The sequence below is a fragment of the Chlorocebus sabaeus genome, chromosome 10 (assembly GCF_047675955.1).
Source record: "Chlorocebus sabaeus isolate Y175 chromosome 10, mChlSab1.0.hap1, whole genome shotgun sequence".
In the NCBI taxonomy this organism is placed as follows: Eukaryota; Metazoa; Chordata; class Mammalia; order Primates; family Cercopithecidae; genus Chlorocebus; species Chlorocebus sabaeus.
In genome coordinates, this window is record NC_132913.1 from 334,444 (window position 1) to 350,449 (window position 16,006).

General features: G+C 60.6%; 1 protein-coding gene across 5 annotated transcripts; it reads left to right on the top strand.

Moving 5' to 3' along the window:
• Positions 1-3,596: 3,596 nt before the first annotated feature.
• On the top strand, positions 3,597-12,708 carry LOC103216850 (coiled-coil domain-containing protein 74B). Of its 5 annotated transcripts, none has more exons than XM_073019571.1 (8): positions 3,637-4,108; positions 8,687-8,731; positions 9,759-9,869; positions 10,668-10,806; positions 11,623-11,818; positions 11,901-11,980; positions 12,056-12,112; positions 12,313-12,708. In XM_073019571.1, the coding sequence occupies exons 1-8, from the start codon at positions 3,859-3,861 to the stop codon at positions 12,446-12,448; spliced, it is 1,014 nt and encodes a 337-aa protein (XP_072875672.1). In that variant the 5' UTR covers positions 3,637-3,858; the 3' UTR covers positions 12,449-12,708. The 5 variants fall into 5 exon arrangements, with proteins under 5 accessions (XP_072875675.1, XP_072875672.1, XP_007962758.3 ...); XM_007964567.3 differs by having other exon boundaries at positions 3,642-4,108; positions 9,819-9,869; XM_073019572.1 differs by lacking the exons at positions 3,637-4,108; positions 8,687-8,731 and adding an exon at positions 8,746-9,667.
• Positions 12,709-16,006: the final 3,298 nt, after the last annotated feature.

Consider the following 16,006-nt stretch of genomic DNA (forward strand, 5'->3'; position numbering starts at 1 on the left):
CAGAAGAAATTAGCATTTAAGTTGGTGGTGCAAGCAGCCATGTGTGCATTTCTGGAGCAGCTTCCCTGTAGCTTGCAGGAACCAGAGCGGGCAATAGGAGTCCCATCCTCCAAATCCTGGGGATCTGTGCTCTGATTGATGATGGTTGCTTTTGATTGTGAAAATGCAGACAAAGGCCGGGCGCGGTGGCACATGCCTGTAATCTCAGCCCTTTGGGAGGCCAAGACGGGCGGATCACGAGGTCAGGAGATCAAGACCATCCTGGCTAACACGGTGAAACCCTGTCTCTACTAAAAATACAAAAAATTAGCCAGGCGTTGTGGCAGGCGCCTGTAGTCCCAGCTACTCGGGAGGCTGAGGCAGGAGAATAGCGTGAACCCGGGAGGCACAGCTTGCAGTGAGCTGAGATCCGGCCACTGCACTCCAGCCTGGGCGACAGAGCGAGACTCCGTCTCAAAAAAAAAAAAAAAAAAGAGAAAATGCAGACAGAGGCAGGCAGCCACTGCTGCAATCTCCACGGCTATGTTTGCAACCTCCCCCGTCAACCCTCACCCCCTCCCTGGGGACACACCTTCCAGGAGGTTTTTATGGATCAGCACCTCCTCCTGCCTTCATTTTTCTTTTCTCCTTGGGAACCAGATGTTTAGGACTAGGACATTCAAAAGCAACCATACATCAGGCACAGTGGCTCATACCTGTAATTTCAACACTTTGGGAGGCTGAGGCAGGAAGACTGCCTCAGCCCAGCAGTTTGAGAACAGTCTGGGCAACATAGCAAGACAAAAAAAAAAAAAAAAAAAATTAGCCAGGCATCGTGGTGTGTGCCTGTAATCCCAGTTACTAGGGAAGCTGAGGCAGGAGGATGGCTTGAGTTCAGGAGTTTCAAGCTGCAAGTGAGCTATAATCGTGCCACTGCACTCCTGCCTGGATGACTTTCTCTCCACTCAGGAGATCCTCACTCCCAGCAATAATATTGCTGCCATTCATTCCACTATCAATAAGCCATAATTACTGAATACATGTTGCTATAATTATTTTGAACACCCTGTCATCTGTTAAAAATAAGAACAAGATTATGTTTTATCTTCATTTATTTCTTCTCTAATGCACTTCCCTTTCTTTAGATCCAAATTTCCTATATCATTTTCCTTCTTTTTTTGAGGCAGGGTCTCTCTGTTGCCCAAGCTGGAGTGCAGTGGTGCAATCATGGCTCACTGCAGTCTCAGCCTTCTGAGTAGGTGGGACTGCAGGTGTGCACCACCATGCAGGCAAATTTTTTAGTTTTTTGTGGAGACAGGGTCTGGCTATATTGCCCAGGATGGTCTCCAACTCTCAGGCTCAAGAGATCCTTCTGCTTTGGCCTCTCAAAGTGCTGGGATTACGGGCATGAGCCATGCACCTGACTTCATTTCTGTTGTGTTTTTGACTTCTTACATTTTCTTTTTGTTTATTGAGACAGAGTCTCACTCTGTTGCTTGGGATGGAGTGTAGTGGCAGGATCTCAGCTTGCTTCACCTCCTAGGTTCAAGTAATTCTTTGGCCTCGGCCTCCTGAGTAGCTGGGATTACAGACATGTACCACCATGCCTGGCTAATTTTTTTTTTTTTTTTTTTTTTTTTTAAATGGGAGTCTCACTCTGTTGCCCAGGCTGGAGTGCAGTGGCATGATCTCGGCTCACTGCAAGCTCTGCCTCCCGGGTTCACGCCATTCTCCTGCCTCAGTTTCCCAAGTAACTGGGACCACAGGTGCCCACCACCACGCCTGGCTAATTTTTTGTATTTTTAGTAGAGACTGGGTTTCACCATGTTAGCCAGGATGATGTCGATCTCCTGACCTTGTGATGCACCCGCCTCGGCCTCCCACTAATTTTTGTATTTTTAGTAGAGATGGGTTTTCACCATGTTGCCCAGACTGGTCTTGAACTCCTGACCTCAAGTGAGTTGCCCACCTTGGCCTCCCAAAGTGTTGGGATTAGAGGTGTGAGCCATTGTGCCCAGCCAACTTCATGCATTTTCTTTCTTTTATTTTCTTTTTTTGAGACGGAGTCTTACTCTGTTGCGTAAGCTTGAGGGCAGTGGCATGATCTCGGCTCACTGCAACCTCCACCTCCTGGGTTCAAGTGATCCTCCCACCTCAGCCTCCCAAGTAGCTGGAATTACAGGTGCATGCCACTACACTAGCTAATTTTTGTATTTTTTAGTAGAGATGGGATTTCACCATGTTGGCCAGGCTGGTCTTGACCTCCTAACCTCAAATGATCTGCCCAACTCGGCCTCCCAAAGTGCTGGGATACAGACATGAGCCACTATGCCTGGCCTTCACATTTTCTTTAGATTATTTCTTAGAGTGTCTACCTCTACTGTTCCCATTATCAGTCTGTAATGTCATGTTGTCCACTTTTTTCCATTAAAGCCCTTAGCATATGAATAATAGTTGTATTCCATTTCTTGGTCTGATAATTCCAACATCTCTGCCATATTTAAGTCTGGCTCTGATGTTTGCTGTGTCTTCAAACTGTGTTTTTTGTTTTTTATTATGCCTTACAAGTTTTTGTTGAGGGCTGGTCATGCTGAACCAGGAAGGGGCAAATGGACTTTCTGTGTGAAGTTTTATGTTGGTCTGGTTAGGGGTTGTGCCATGTGTGTTGTTTGTTAACTGTAGGTGTCAGAGGCTTAAATCTCTGGTGTCTTAGTTTTTGTCTCCCTGTTGTCTTTAGGGTTTCCTAGAGATTTCTCAAGCTCTGAGATGAGCAGTTCTTTCGCTTGTATCCCGTTATTATACAGGAGCCCTGTCGATGTGGCAGTAAGATGTGGGAAAGGGGAGCCAGAGCAGGCTGGGGTTAGGTTATGTTCTCTTCCTCCAGGTTTGTTGGTATCTGGTAAAATCACGATTGGCCTGGCTGTGTTTTTTTTTTTTTTTTTTTTTTGAGGGCAGGCCTTGTTAAAAAAAAAAAAAAAAAAAAAGACGTATTTCTTTTTATTTTTATTATTTTTTAATTAATTTAATTAATTTATTGTGAGACAGAGTCTCACCCTGCCGCCCAGGCCGGAGTGCAATGGCGCAATCTTGGCTCACTGCAACCTGCGCCTCCCAGGTTCAAGTGATTCTCCTGCCTCAGCCTCCCGAGGAGCGGGGATTACAGGCGTGAGCCACCGTGCCCGGCCTCTTATTTTTAGGCAGCATCTCACTCTGTCGCCTAGGCTGGAGTTCAGTGGTGCCATCATAGCTCACTGCAGCCTCCACCTCCGGGGTTCCAGCGATCCTCCCGCCTCAGCCTCCCGAGTAGTTGAGACTACAGGGGCCAGCCACCTTGCCCGGTTTTTTTTTTCTTTTAATTTTTACAGAGACGGGGTCTCACTTTCCATCCAGGCTGGAAAGGATGCCTGGGTGCCTTTTTTTTATTATTATTTGCTTAATTATTTTTAGACAGAGTCTCGCTCTGCTTCCAGGTTGGAGGGCTGCGCACCGATCCCGGCTCACTGCAACCTCTGCCTCCCGGTGCACGCGACTCTCCTGCCCCAGCCTCCCGAGCAGCGGGGATTGCGGGCGCCGCCTCCACCCCGCTAAATTTTGTATGTTTAGTAGCGTCGAGGTTTCGCCATGTTGGTCAGGCTGGTCACGAACTCCCGACCTCAAGTGATCCGTCCGCCTCGGCCTCCCCAAGCTCGGGGGTTACGGGCGCGCCCCCGCCGGGCCGGACGCCGCGGAAGTCGCTCCTCAGCCGGGAGGAGCAGCCAAGGCCCCGCCCACGCCAACCGCCTCGTCCGCCGCCGCGCGGTTTCCACGGTGACGGCGCCCGGCGGGGCTGCCGGGCCAAGCCGGGTGCAGCGGCCGCGGGAAGGTCCCGGCGATGGCGAGATGAGCGTTGCGGGGGTGGTGGCGGGGACGCGCCCCCCCAGCTCGCCCACCCCGGGCTCCCGGCGCCGGCGCCAGCGCCCCTCCGTGGGCGTCCAGTCCGGGAGGCCGCAGAGCCCGCAGCTCCGGCCCAGCGACCCGCAGAAGCGGAACCTGGACCTGGAGAAGAGCCTGCAGTTCCTGCAGCAGCAGCACTCGGAGATGCTGGCCAAGCTCCACGAGGAGATCGAGCACCTGAAGCGGGAGAACAAGGGTGAGCCGGGCAGGACCCAGGCCAGCGCTTCCTCCCCAGCACCCCGAACGCCGCCGCCCCCGCAGTGCAGAAACACAGCCGTGAACTCCAGCACAGGCCCGGGCTCGGGGACACGGGACAGACCCCAGCACAGGTCCGGGCTCGGGGACACGGGACAGACCCCAGCACAGGTCCGGGCTCGGGGACACGGGACAGACCCCAGCACAGGCCCGGGCTCGGGGACACGGGACAGACCCCAGCACACGCCCGGGCTCGGGGACACGGGACAGACCCCAGCACAGGTCCGGGCTCGGGGACACGGGACAGACTCCAGCACAGGTCCGGGCTCGGGGACACGGGACAGACTCCAGCACAGGCCCGGGCTCGGGGACACGGGACAGACTCCAGCACACGCCCGGGCTCGGGGGACACGGGACAGACTCCAGCACACGCCCGGGCTACGGGGGACACGGGACAGACTCCAGCACAGGCCCAGGCTCGGGGACACGGGACACACTCCAGCACAGGCCCGGGCTCGGGGACACGGGACAGACTCCAGCACACGCCCGGGCTCGGGGACACGGGACAGACTCCAGCACACGCCCGGGCTCGGGGACACGGGACAGACTCCAGCACAGGCCCGGGCTCGGGGACAAGGACAGTCTCCAGCACACGCCCGGGCTCCGGGGGACACGGGACAGACTCCAGCACACGCCCGGGCTCGGGGACACGGGACAGACTCCAGCACAGGCCTGGGCTCGGGGACACGGGACAGACTCCAGCACAGGCCTGGGCTCGGGGACACGGGACAGACTCCAGCACACGCCCGGGCTCGGGGACAAGGACAGTCTCCAGAACACGCCCGGGCTCCGGGGGACACAGGACTCCAGCACACGCCCGGGCTCGGGGGACACAGGACAGACTCCAGCACAGGCCCGGGCTCGGGGACACGGGACAGATTCCAGCACACGCCCGGGCTCGGGGACACGGGACAGACTCCAGCACACGCCCGGGCTCGGGGACACGGGACAGACCCCAGCACAGGTCCGGGATCGGGGACACGGGACAGACCCCAGCACAGGCCCGGGCTCGGGGACACGGGACAGACTCCAGCACAGGCCCGGGCTCGGGGACACGGGACAGACTGCAGCACAGGCCCGGGCTCGGGGACACGGGACAGACTGCAGCACACGCCCGGGCTCGGGGACACGGGACAGACTCCAGCACAGGCCCGGGCTCGGGGACACGGGACAGACTCCAGCACAGGCCCGGGCTCGGGGACACGGGACAGACTCCAGCACACGCCCGGGCTCCGGGACAAGGACAGTCTCCAGCACACGCCCGGGCTCCGGGGGACACGGGACAGACTCCAGCACACGCCCGGGCTCGGGGGACACGGGACAGACTCCAGCACACGCCCGGGCTCGGGGGACACGGGACAGACTCCAGCACAGGCCCGGGCTCGGGGACACGGGACAGACTCCAGCACACGCCCGGGCTCCGGGACAAGGACAGTCTCCAGCACACGCCCGGGCTCCGGGGGACACGGGACAGACTCCAGCACACGCCCGGGCTCGGGGGACACGGGACAGACTCCAGCACACGCCCGGGCTCGGGGACACGGGACAGACTCCAGCACACGCCCGGGCTCGGGGACACGGGACAGACTCCAGCACACGCCCGGGTTCGGGGGGACACGGGACAGACTCCAGCACACGCCCGGGCTCCGGGGGACAAGGCAGTCTCCAGCACACGCCCGGGCTCCGGGGGACACAGGACTCCAGCACACGCCCGGGCTCGGGGGACACAGGACAGACTCCAGCACAGGCCCGGGCTCGGGGACACGGGACAGACTCCAGCACACGCCCGGGCTCGGGGACACGGGACAGACTCCAGCACACGCCCGGGTTCGGGGGGACACGGGACAGACTCCAGCACACGCCCGGGCTCGGGGACACGGGACAGACTCCAGCACAGGCCTGGGCTCGGGGACACGGGACAGACTCCAGCACAGGCCTGGGCTCGGGGACACGGGACAGACTCCAGCACACGCCCGGGTTCGGGGGGACACGGGAAAGACTCCAGCACACGCCCGGGCTCGGGGACACGGGACAGTCTCCAGCACACGCCCGGGCTTGGGGACACAGGACAGACTCCAGCACACGCCCGGGTTCGGGGGGACACGGGACAGACTCCAGCACAGGTCCGGGCTCGGGGACACACGGGACAGACTCCAGCACAGGTCCGGGCTCGGGGACACAGGACAGACTCCAGCACACGCCCGGGTTCGGGGGGGCACGGGACAGACTCCAGCACAGGCCCGGGCTCGGGGACACAGGACAGTCTCCAGCACACGCCCGGGCTTGGGGACACGGGACAGACTCCAGCACACGCCCGGGTTCAGGGGGACACAGGACAGTCTCCAGCACACGCCCGGGCTCGGGGACACAGGACAGACTCCAGCACACGCCAGGGCTCGGGGGGACACGACAGACTCCAGCACACGCCCGGGCTCGGGGACACACGACAGACTCCAGCACACGCCCGGGCTCGGGGACACACGACAGACTCCAGCACACGCCCGGGCTCGGGGACACACGACAGACTCCAGCACACGCCCGGGCTCGGGGACACACGACAGACTCCAGCACACGCCCGGGCTCCGGGACATGGGACAGACTCCAGCACACGCCCGGGCTCGGGGACACGGGACAGACTCCAGCACACGCCTGGGCTCAGGGACACGGGACAGACCCCAGCACAGGTCCGGGCTCGGGGAGACACAGGACAGACTCCAGCACATGCCCGGGCTCGGGGGGACACAGGACAGACTCCAGCACACGCCCGGGCTCGGGGGATCACAGGACAGCAAGACCGCCCCGGGTCCTGCCATGCCGAGCTGTCCCCTCCTCCCGGAGGGAGACCCGCGTGGCCCTGGGCAGTGCCGACCCTGTCCGCCTGTCTCCTGGGGCAGCATCATTTCAGCTGCTGACTCAGCCAGTCCTCTTCTCTCCAGGCAGGGTCAGACCCACCTGTTAAAAACTTTATAGAGGGGGCTGGGCGCGGTGGCTCAGGCCTTAATCCCAGCACTTTGGGAGGTCGAGGCGGGTGGATCACGAGGTCAGGAGACCGAGACCATCCTGGCAAACACGGTGAAACCCCGTCTCTACTAAAAAAATACAAAAAATTAGCCAGGCGAGGTGGCAGCACCTGTAGTCCCAGCTACTCGGGAGGCTGAGGCAGGAGAATGGCGTGAACCCGGGAGGCGGAGGTTGCAGTGAGCCGAGATCGCGCCACTGCACTCCAGCCTGGGCGACAGAGCGAGACTCCGTCTCAAAAAAACAAAACACAAAACAAAAACAAACAAAAACTTGGGAAACGTGCCCAAGTGTGAGTGCGCAGCTCAGTGAATTTCCTCCAGCTAAACACATCAGATCAGGAGCGGGCATGCCCCCCACCGCTTCGCCTGTGCCCACACTGTCCTCGGGCTAGGCCTTCCCAACTGCACCCTTAGCAGCTCCTCACCCCCATGGACCACCCCCCCCCCCGTCCACCCCACCCACTCCCCCAGCAGAACGAGGGTCTGCCAGGATGTGGCTTCGCTCCTCGCTTCTGCTTCAGGAGGGCTCCAGCAAGGGCAGTAGTGCCCGCAGCTGCCTCTCCCGCTCCGCTCCCTAGTGCTGCTTCACCTGAGTGCCAAGTGTCCCATCACCAGGCGTCTGTTTTGTCAGGACCCCTCTTCCCCATGTCTTCTTGAGCCTGAGGACCCCCCTTCCCCATGTCTTCTTGAGCCTGAGGACCCCCCTTCCCCATGTCTTCTTGAGCCTGAGGACCCCCCTTCCCCATGTCTTCTTGAGCCTGAGGACCCCTCTTCCCCATGTCTTCTTGAGCCTGAGGACCCCTCTTCCCCATGTCTTCTTGAGCCTGAGGACCCCCTTCCCCATGTCTTCTTGAGCCTGAGGACCCCTCTTCCCCATGTCTTCTTGAGCCTGAGGACCCCTCTTCCCCATGTCTTCTTGAGCCTGAGGACCCCTCTTCCCCGTGTCTTCTTGAGCCTGAGGACCCCTCTTCCCCGTGTCTTCTTGAGCCTGAGGACCCCTCTTCCCCGTGTCTTCTTGAGCCTGAGGACCCCTCTTCCCCGTGTCTTCTTGAGCCTGAGGACCCCTCTTCCCCGTGTCTTCTTGAGCCTGAGGACCCCTCTTCCCCGTGTCTTCTTGAGCCTGAGGACCCCTCTTCCTCATGTCTTCTTGAGCTTCCCCCCCAGTCCCTGATGCCCACAGGATCATGACCCCGCCAGGGTCAGGGGTTCTGGAATTCACTTCTGTACCCCTAAAGCCCAGGCCCTGCCTGCTGTGTTGATGCCCTCCAGTCATCTCAGATGGATGAGGCGGGTATGCCGGGTGGACTCTGCCGGGAACAGGCAGGGGCATTCCTGGCCTGATGCCCACGGCAAAGGTGTGGTGGAGCGTGGGACCCATGGGGCAGGGCCCAGCCAGCCAGTGGGGAGCCAGGACTCTGCAGGCTCAGCGGCGAGGCCAGGCTGTTCTCAGAACGGCTGTGGTTTCACAAGCACTGAGCAGAGCCTGTGCTTGCTTCCAGATCTCCATTACAAGCTCATAATGAATCAGACATCACAGAAGAAAGGTGAGAACTGGGCCCTTCAGTGCCTGAGGGGATGCTCCTGCCACCCAGGGAAGTGCCTGCAGACTGTCCTTGCCCACCTGGCTGCACTTGCCCCTGTATGCCAACCCAGTGGGGACAGGTTCTGGGGTACCTGGACAGATGCCGCTACCTCTAGCCGTGGCTGGATGGTGTTATGCAGCCAAACACAGCTCGTGCTGCTCTCAGTAAGCCCAGGGCCTGAGATCATCGCAGTGGGGAGTGGGCACAGGGTGCACTCCAGACCCTCCCTCCTCCAAGCAGAGCTGAAATGGGAGGGACCCCCTGAGACAGCCCTTGCCCTGCTAGGTCTTTAGCTCAGATTGCTGCTGTGGCCAGGCCCAGGATTTCCAGTCCTGTGACTCTGAGTCCTGACATCCTGTGGGAGGGGCTCTGGACACACTCCATCCAGGGATCCCTTCCTGCCGCCTGGGCAGCAACCATGGGGACAAAGGGAGGAAGCAGAGTCCTGTTTCCTTGCCACTTGTCCAAGGCACTTCCCATCCCAACAGTGGCCCCACCCAGCCCAGGATTCTGGGTTGTGGTCTCGAGCACACTCCTGGTTATTTTTGGGACCGGGGATGACACCAGGACATGTGACTGGTGGATGGAACCAGCCTGGGAACATCACAGCTGGGGCAGTGCCTAGGGCTCCCCCTTCCCAGGCAGACACGGAGAATGGGGCCGAGGGAGGGCCCTTCCCTAGCCGCTGCAGCAACTCCAGTGAGCTGTTCTGGGCAAAGTGCGGCCCAGCCAGCAGCCTCAGCCCTGTGGTGCCGGGGGCCGTGACGGGACACAGGAAGGGGACACAGGAAGAGGCCATGCTCTCCCTCGGGACCTGCTGTTCCATGTGTCCCAAGCCCTCCGGCTTTCCAGACGGCCCCTCAGGAAACCACCTTTCCGGGGCCTCTGCTCCCTTGGGTGCGTGCTGGGTCTGCGTCTGTGGAGTGTGGGTAGAGCCGGGAGGACACAGCCCTGCCAGGCTGAAGGAGGGCCCCTCACGGACACACAGGCCAGGAGGCAAGCACGGGCGTCTTGCGGGTGGCAGCACCGACGCTGTGCTCTCCTGCAGACAGCCTCTCCACGTCCAGCTTCCCGTCTGTCAAGTCCATCTCTAACTCAGGTGAGCAGGCTGGCGTCCACGCGCTCACAGGGGTGAGTGTCCCACGGGGACCCCAGCCTGGGTGGCCACTAGGGGTGCTGCCCAGGCCCCCTCTGCTGGGCCAAGCTCAAGGATTTGGGGGTGAAGGGGCAGCGGAAAAGAGCCCTGCGAGTTGAAGCCACCAGGAGGGGATTAAGCGGGGGTGGGCAGGACCGGGGGCCAGACACAGGGCAGTAAGGCCTCACGGCAGGCACCCCAGGCGAGGCAGCAGGCAGGCCGGAGGGGCTTCCCCGGGTGGCCTTCTAGGGAGGATGTACCCTGGCTGCCCAGCAGGAGCCCTGCTTGGCTGTATTCCTGCCACAAGAAGGCAGGACACAGGAAGGATGGCACTGCCCACAGAGCCCTGGGCTCATGGCACCTTCTGCAAAGTGAACCGGGAGCAGAGAGCCTCTTTTCCCCACTGTGCCTCCGCTGGAGGCCAGATGAACCCAGGCGCTAGATGGGCCTTGTCCTTGCCGAGGAAACCCACGCAGGCTGGGCCCAAGCCTCTCGTGCGGTTTCATGTTACCCAAAATGGGGCCAGCCTCCACTATCTTGGTTGTTCTAGTGTTCACAGGCACCACCCATGGGCTTCACCCTCAGCAGCTCATTGATTCCCCCCAGCACCGTCCAAGGCAGGCTCCCTTTACAGAGGAGGAAACTGAGGCAGGGGCAGGGGCTTCTTGGGTACACACAGCTGATCCTGGAAAACTTGGGCAGTGACTGTTGGTGCCTGCAGTGACCGGCCTTGTAGGGTCTGACTTGCAGCCAACTCTCAAGGCCAGGCCAGGCCCCAGCCCGGCTCCTTCAACAAGCAAGATTCGAAAGCTGACGCCCCCCAGAAGGCAGACCTGGAAGAGGAGCCCCTACTTCACAACAGCAAGCTAGACAAGGTTCCTGGGGTGCAGGGGCAGGCCAGGTAAGGCTTGGGTGTTCGGGGGTGCAAGGGCAGGCCAGGTAAGGCTTGGGTGTTCGGGGGTGCAAGGGCAGGCCAGGTAAGGCTTGCCTGCACCCGAAGGGCCCCGTGACTACATTTATGAGGCTCGCGCCCTGCAGTCAGCCAGCTGCTCTGCCCCTAGCTCCAGGGGCCTGTCTCCAGGACTCATGACAGCGGATGGCGGCCACGCTGTACCCATCGGTGGGCGCTGTCTTCCTCCCTCCCCCGGCGGTCCTGTGCTGACCTGAGCCCACAAGAGGGGCCAGTAGCAGCCGCCAAACCACTTTCTCAGAGAAAAGTAATGTTCTCACCAAGAAAAGTGAGTTGCGCTCCTGCTGCCCCTTGGCCACAGCCTGCCTTTGGAGGGCACTAGGCCAGCAGGACAGAGCAGGACCAGGTTCTGATGATCCCTGAGTTTCTGGGACCGCCCTGGGATGCTAGAGTGCACACTTTAGCAGCGCAACCAGCAGGACAGGCTCCTGCGTCTCTGCACAGCCCGAGACCAGGCCTGGAGCAAGATGCCCCGCTGGGTGTGGGGTCACGACCAAGAGCAGCCTGGCAGCTAGCTGGTTACCCACTGAAGCCCATCTGACCCTTAGGGCACCTTCAGAGGGGAGAAAGGGACAGGCCGCAGTCCCAGAGACCCCCACCTGGTGCCCAGAGCACCCTGCCGAGTGGGAGAAGGGAACCAGGCCCTCTTCCCCACATGGGCCTGGACGCTGCCTGGGGAGGTACGCTGGGGGAGTGGTTAGACACACGTGGGCAGGTCACCTCTGGCTGTTGCAATGACTCTTTCAGAAAGGAGAAAGCAGAGGCCTCTACCGCAGGCGCGGCCTGTATGGGGAGCAGCCAGCACCAGGGCAGGCAGATGATGGGGGCGGGGGCACACCCCCCAATGAGCCTGCCCCTTCACCTGCGAAAACCCACCACACTGAAGCAGTGCGAAGTGCTCATCCGCGAACTGTGGAACACCAACCTCCTGCAGACCCAGGAGGTGAGGCCCTGGGTGGTAGGGTTGGCCCTGCGCGGTCTGGCTCTGCCACAGGCCCCACCACGCCCCTGCCCCTGCCTTTCAGCTGCAGCACCTCAGGTCCCTCCTGGAAAGGAGCCAGAGGCCCCAGGCGGCCCCAGAGGAGGCTGGGTCCAGCTCTCCCAGGTGAGTGCCTGGTGCACCCCTGCCCCACCCCCGGGCACCTGTCCACAGCTCACTGCGGACTCTTCCTTCACCCAGGGACCAGGAAGCCATGCATTTTCCTAAGGTCTCCACTAAGGGCCTCTCGAAGAAATGGTGAGTCCCATGGGCATGGGGACAGTGGGGCAGCCCTGCAGCCTGGGCCCCAGGGAGGGAGTGGGGAAGGGACGGTGGCGGTGCAGAAGCAGAGCACGCAGAGGCCTCTCTAGGTCCCGGTGAGGGCCATGCAGGCCCCACTCCACCACCACTCCACTCCCAGGGATGCCCACAGTGACAGTCCCTGTACCCGCCCCCAGCCTGCTTCTGAGCCCCCCTGTGGCGCAGCGTGCCGTCCTGCCTGCCCTGAAGCAGACCCCGAAGAACAACTTTGCCGAGAGGCAGAAGAGGCTGAAAGCAATGCAGACACGGCGCCTGCGCCGCTCAGTGCTTTGAGCCTCCCACATCTGGTCAGTGCCAGGCCCACCGACCTGCAGCTGGAGACTGGTTCTCTATAGCATTTCCTGGTACTTCACTACTTTTAGGCCTGGCTGAATTCCAAGATAGATGACACTTAAAATAGATAAAGTACTTGATCTCTAAACTAACCATTTATTTTCTGTTATTTTGCTATTTAGCATTTACATAAAAAGCACATGATGAAGTAGGTATCGCTTTACCTGTTGAAACTGAAAATAAAGCTTCTTTACTTCCAAGTTGTATGCCTGGTTCCTCACTGGCTATCAGGCGTCGTGTCCCTTCCCATTCCCAGCCCCTGGCTCCTAGCCCAGCCCCTGCTCTCTGCAGAGACCTGCCTGGGCAGCCCAGTCTTGCTCATCCTGGGACCTGCCAGCGGCCCTGGGAGAGGCGCATTGGCAGAGCCGTGCACATCCTCCCTGGAGGTAGGAGGGCATTTCTGGTCCCCTGGCTGGGCTGGAGCTGCGTTCCAAACACATGATCACTCTGGTCTCCTGCCCAGACTCCACGCTCCTGGGGGCGAGAGGCCGTCCTCTCCTGCCCTGACACAGCACCACAAAGAGGTCCAGCCAGGCGGGCCTCCTCCTTGGAGAGCCGTCTCCAGAACAGTGTGGACATGCCCGCACCACCCCTTCCACCACAGCACAGCCATGTCGTCGGGAGTGGGGTGGCCAGCTTAGCGCCCACCCTCACCCAGCCACAGTCTTCCCAAGCCCATGGCCCCACTTCCTTGGCTTTAATCTCAGCCTCTCCCTGCTTCAGGGAGCAGGAACTTTGCCAGGAAGCTGGGGGATGAACCAGGCCAAGGAATGGGATGGTGTGTTAGAAAGGAGAGCTGAGGCTCGGGGCCAGAGTGGACAGTGCCGGCCCCAAGGCTGACAGCATCCTGACAGGACAGCAGGCCCAGGTTCATGGAGAGGGGGACACAGTGACAACTCCTGACACACACAGGAGTCACAAGATTATAACAATCACAGATGATGGGGTAGTTCGCATAAAAAGGGAGGACCTGATCACCAAAGGGCTGCTGGCCGGTGCCCAGGTGAGCGGGCAACACAGGGAGGCACTCGCTGCATGGGGGCCCCGCCCACTGCCAGGCTCTCTCTGGGTGGTGCAGCACGTGGTGTTCTGAGGACGCGGGTCCTGAGGGCCTCGCTCTTCATCCATCACAATGGGGACACGGCCCTTACACAAGTGGCACAGGGGTGCTGGCAGCACGATCCCTGATGGCCCTGCTCCCTGGGGGCCCACAGTGCCCAGCAGGAATTGCCACAAGGGCCGAAGCCCAGCTGGTGCCAGGGAGCTGGCAGCAGCCATTGGCCAGCCCTGCCTCCGACAGGCAGCCTGTGCCCTGGACTCAGGGGCTTCTCCAGGGGGTGCCCCACTTGCCCAAAGCAGTGCAGCCTGAACCCCAAACTGTGAGCAGAGAATCCCATGTGTGTTTGAAGGGCTTCCTATGTCCTCTGTGTTCTCCTATAGAAAGGAGCAGGGGTGTGTCGAGCACACACAAGACGCTCTAACACCCTGAGCGCACCCTGATGCTGCTGAGACAGACCCGGATCCTGGACAGGCCGCGGTGAGAGCAGCCCGAGGACGGTGGCTGGGGACCGTGTCCGGCTTTGTGGAGGAAGTCACATGGAACACCTTCTCCAAGACGACGGCCATCGCCCTGCAGGCAGCCCGCTCCACCGCGCCCGTCTCAGTCTGTGCAAGTGTGGGATTTCACTTGGCAGATCCCCAAGGCAGAAGAGAAAAGGAGGAAAGTTAACCTAACTCCAGGCTCTCCATGGAAGCCAACACCTAGAAGTGTCTGACAGGAGGCGTGTGTCCTTGGCCCCGATGAGGCTGCGGGCCATCCCTGCAGTCCTGGCTAGGTAGCCGGGAGGCAGGCCTGGTGGGTGCTCCGGGCACAGGTGTTGAGCAAGGTGGTAACTGAGCGCTTGTCCGGGAGCTGTGGCAGCCTGGAGGTCACGCAGTGGTGCACCGACCTGAGGAAGGGCTTGGTGCCTGCAACAGAACAGTGGACGTGAGCCTGAGGCAGTCGGCACCGCACCCAGGCCCTGCACACCCACCCTGCAAGCAGGATTGGCTGAAACACCAGGAGCCGCCCTGCACGCTGCCTGCCTGGCTGTAGGGCTCTCCTCCCAGAGCCTCATCATCAGTGAAGAACTGAATCTGAATAGAATTTGGAGCCCAGGGCTTTGCCTCTGACAATCTTGGGGACCTAGCCCTGGCTCTGCTGTATGCCAGCTCTGGGCTCAGGGAGACTGATCCCTGTCAACGTGGCTCTCTGGTGCCATGTCACCTAGATGGGGCCCTGTGTGCCCAAGCTACTAGTAGGACACGTCAGCTGTGCTGAGCTCCCTAGTGGGCTCTGGGAAGAGCAGGGTCTGTCCTTGAGCCGCAGCTTTCTCACCCCTCAGCCACTGAACACAGCCACCCTGGACAGCTGACCTGACACAAGATGAAGGGGCAAAACGACACAGGAGAGAACAGAGACCCTCTCTCTCTGGTGGACAACCTGCTCCTGTCAGCACACGGCGAGCCAGAAAGGGGATGGAAGGGCCTGAGCTGGGAGGGGCTGGAGTGCACAGAGGCTGTCCCTGCTGCACAGGGAGCCTGGTTTTCCCGAACGACCCCTGCCTGCCCTGAGCCCCCAGACAGCTCCTCTGGGTCTGCCCACTGTACAGCCACTGTCGGTCCATCCATCGCGGACTCTGGGCACGGCAGTCGGTGGGCACGTGGTGGCACACTTGGGAGGTCCTTGTCGTCTGCAACACACGAGGCTGTACCTGTGACTGGACAAGCCCCGGCCTGCACTGCCTTACAACTCTGCTTCCGAACAGGACTCTTCACACCCGAGGAGGTTCTGGTGAGGCTTGTGGCAAAGCCTGGAGGTCTCTCTGACTCTCAGATTTCCAAACCTGAAGCCCGGAGTGCCCTGCATTGATGGGTACCCACAGGTCCTGCCCACCACCTCCCTAGGGCCACAGGCAAGCAGAGCCACATCTGTGTTGGGGAGATGAGGGTGCGTGGGCTCTGGCGGCGGGGGCAGGGACACGGCTAGTCTGTCCTGGGCTCGGTGTATGTGAAGACAGGGCAGCCAGCCTGCGGAGCGTGAACACAGGGCGGGGTCTGGGCACGGTGCCCTCTGGCTCAAACGGCAGAGGCCTGGGGCTGCGGTCAAGGTTTGCTAACCAGCGCCAGCCTGACGCTTCTGGACACTCGCCCAACTTGCAGATCAAGTGGACGGCGCCATTGTAGCTGCAGTGAGAAGGGTCCAGGTTTATCATGCACTTGGGGTCCAGCCTGGCCACCTTGCCTTGCAGCACGCTGGGGGTGCTCTGCCGCTGGTCGTCCTCAAGCCTATGCTTCTGGGTGCATACCACGGGACCTTGAGAAGGCAGCATGGTGACCACACTGGGCACATATGGCCCAGGGCTGGCCAGCCGCCCTCCACAAAGCCCAGCCCAGCTGGATGTACGTGATGAGTGGGCCGTGGATGACAGTCTTGGCTGAAGCAAATGCGCGGGGAAT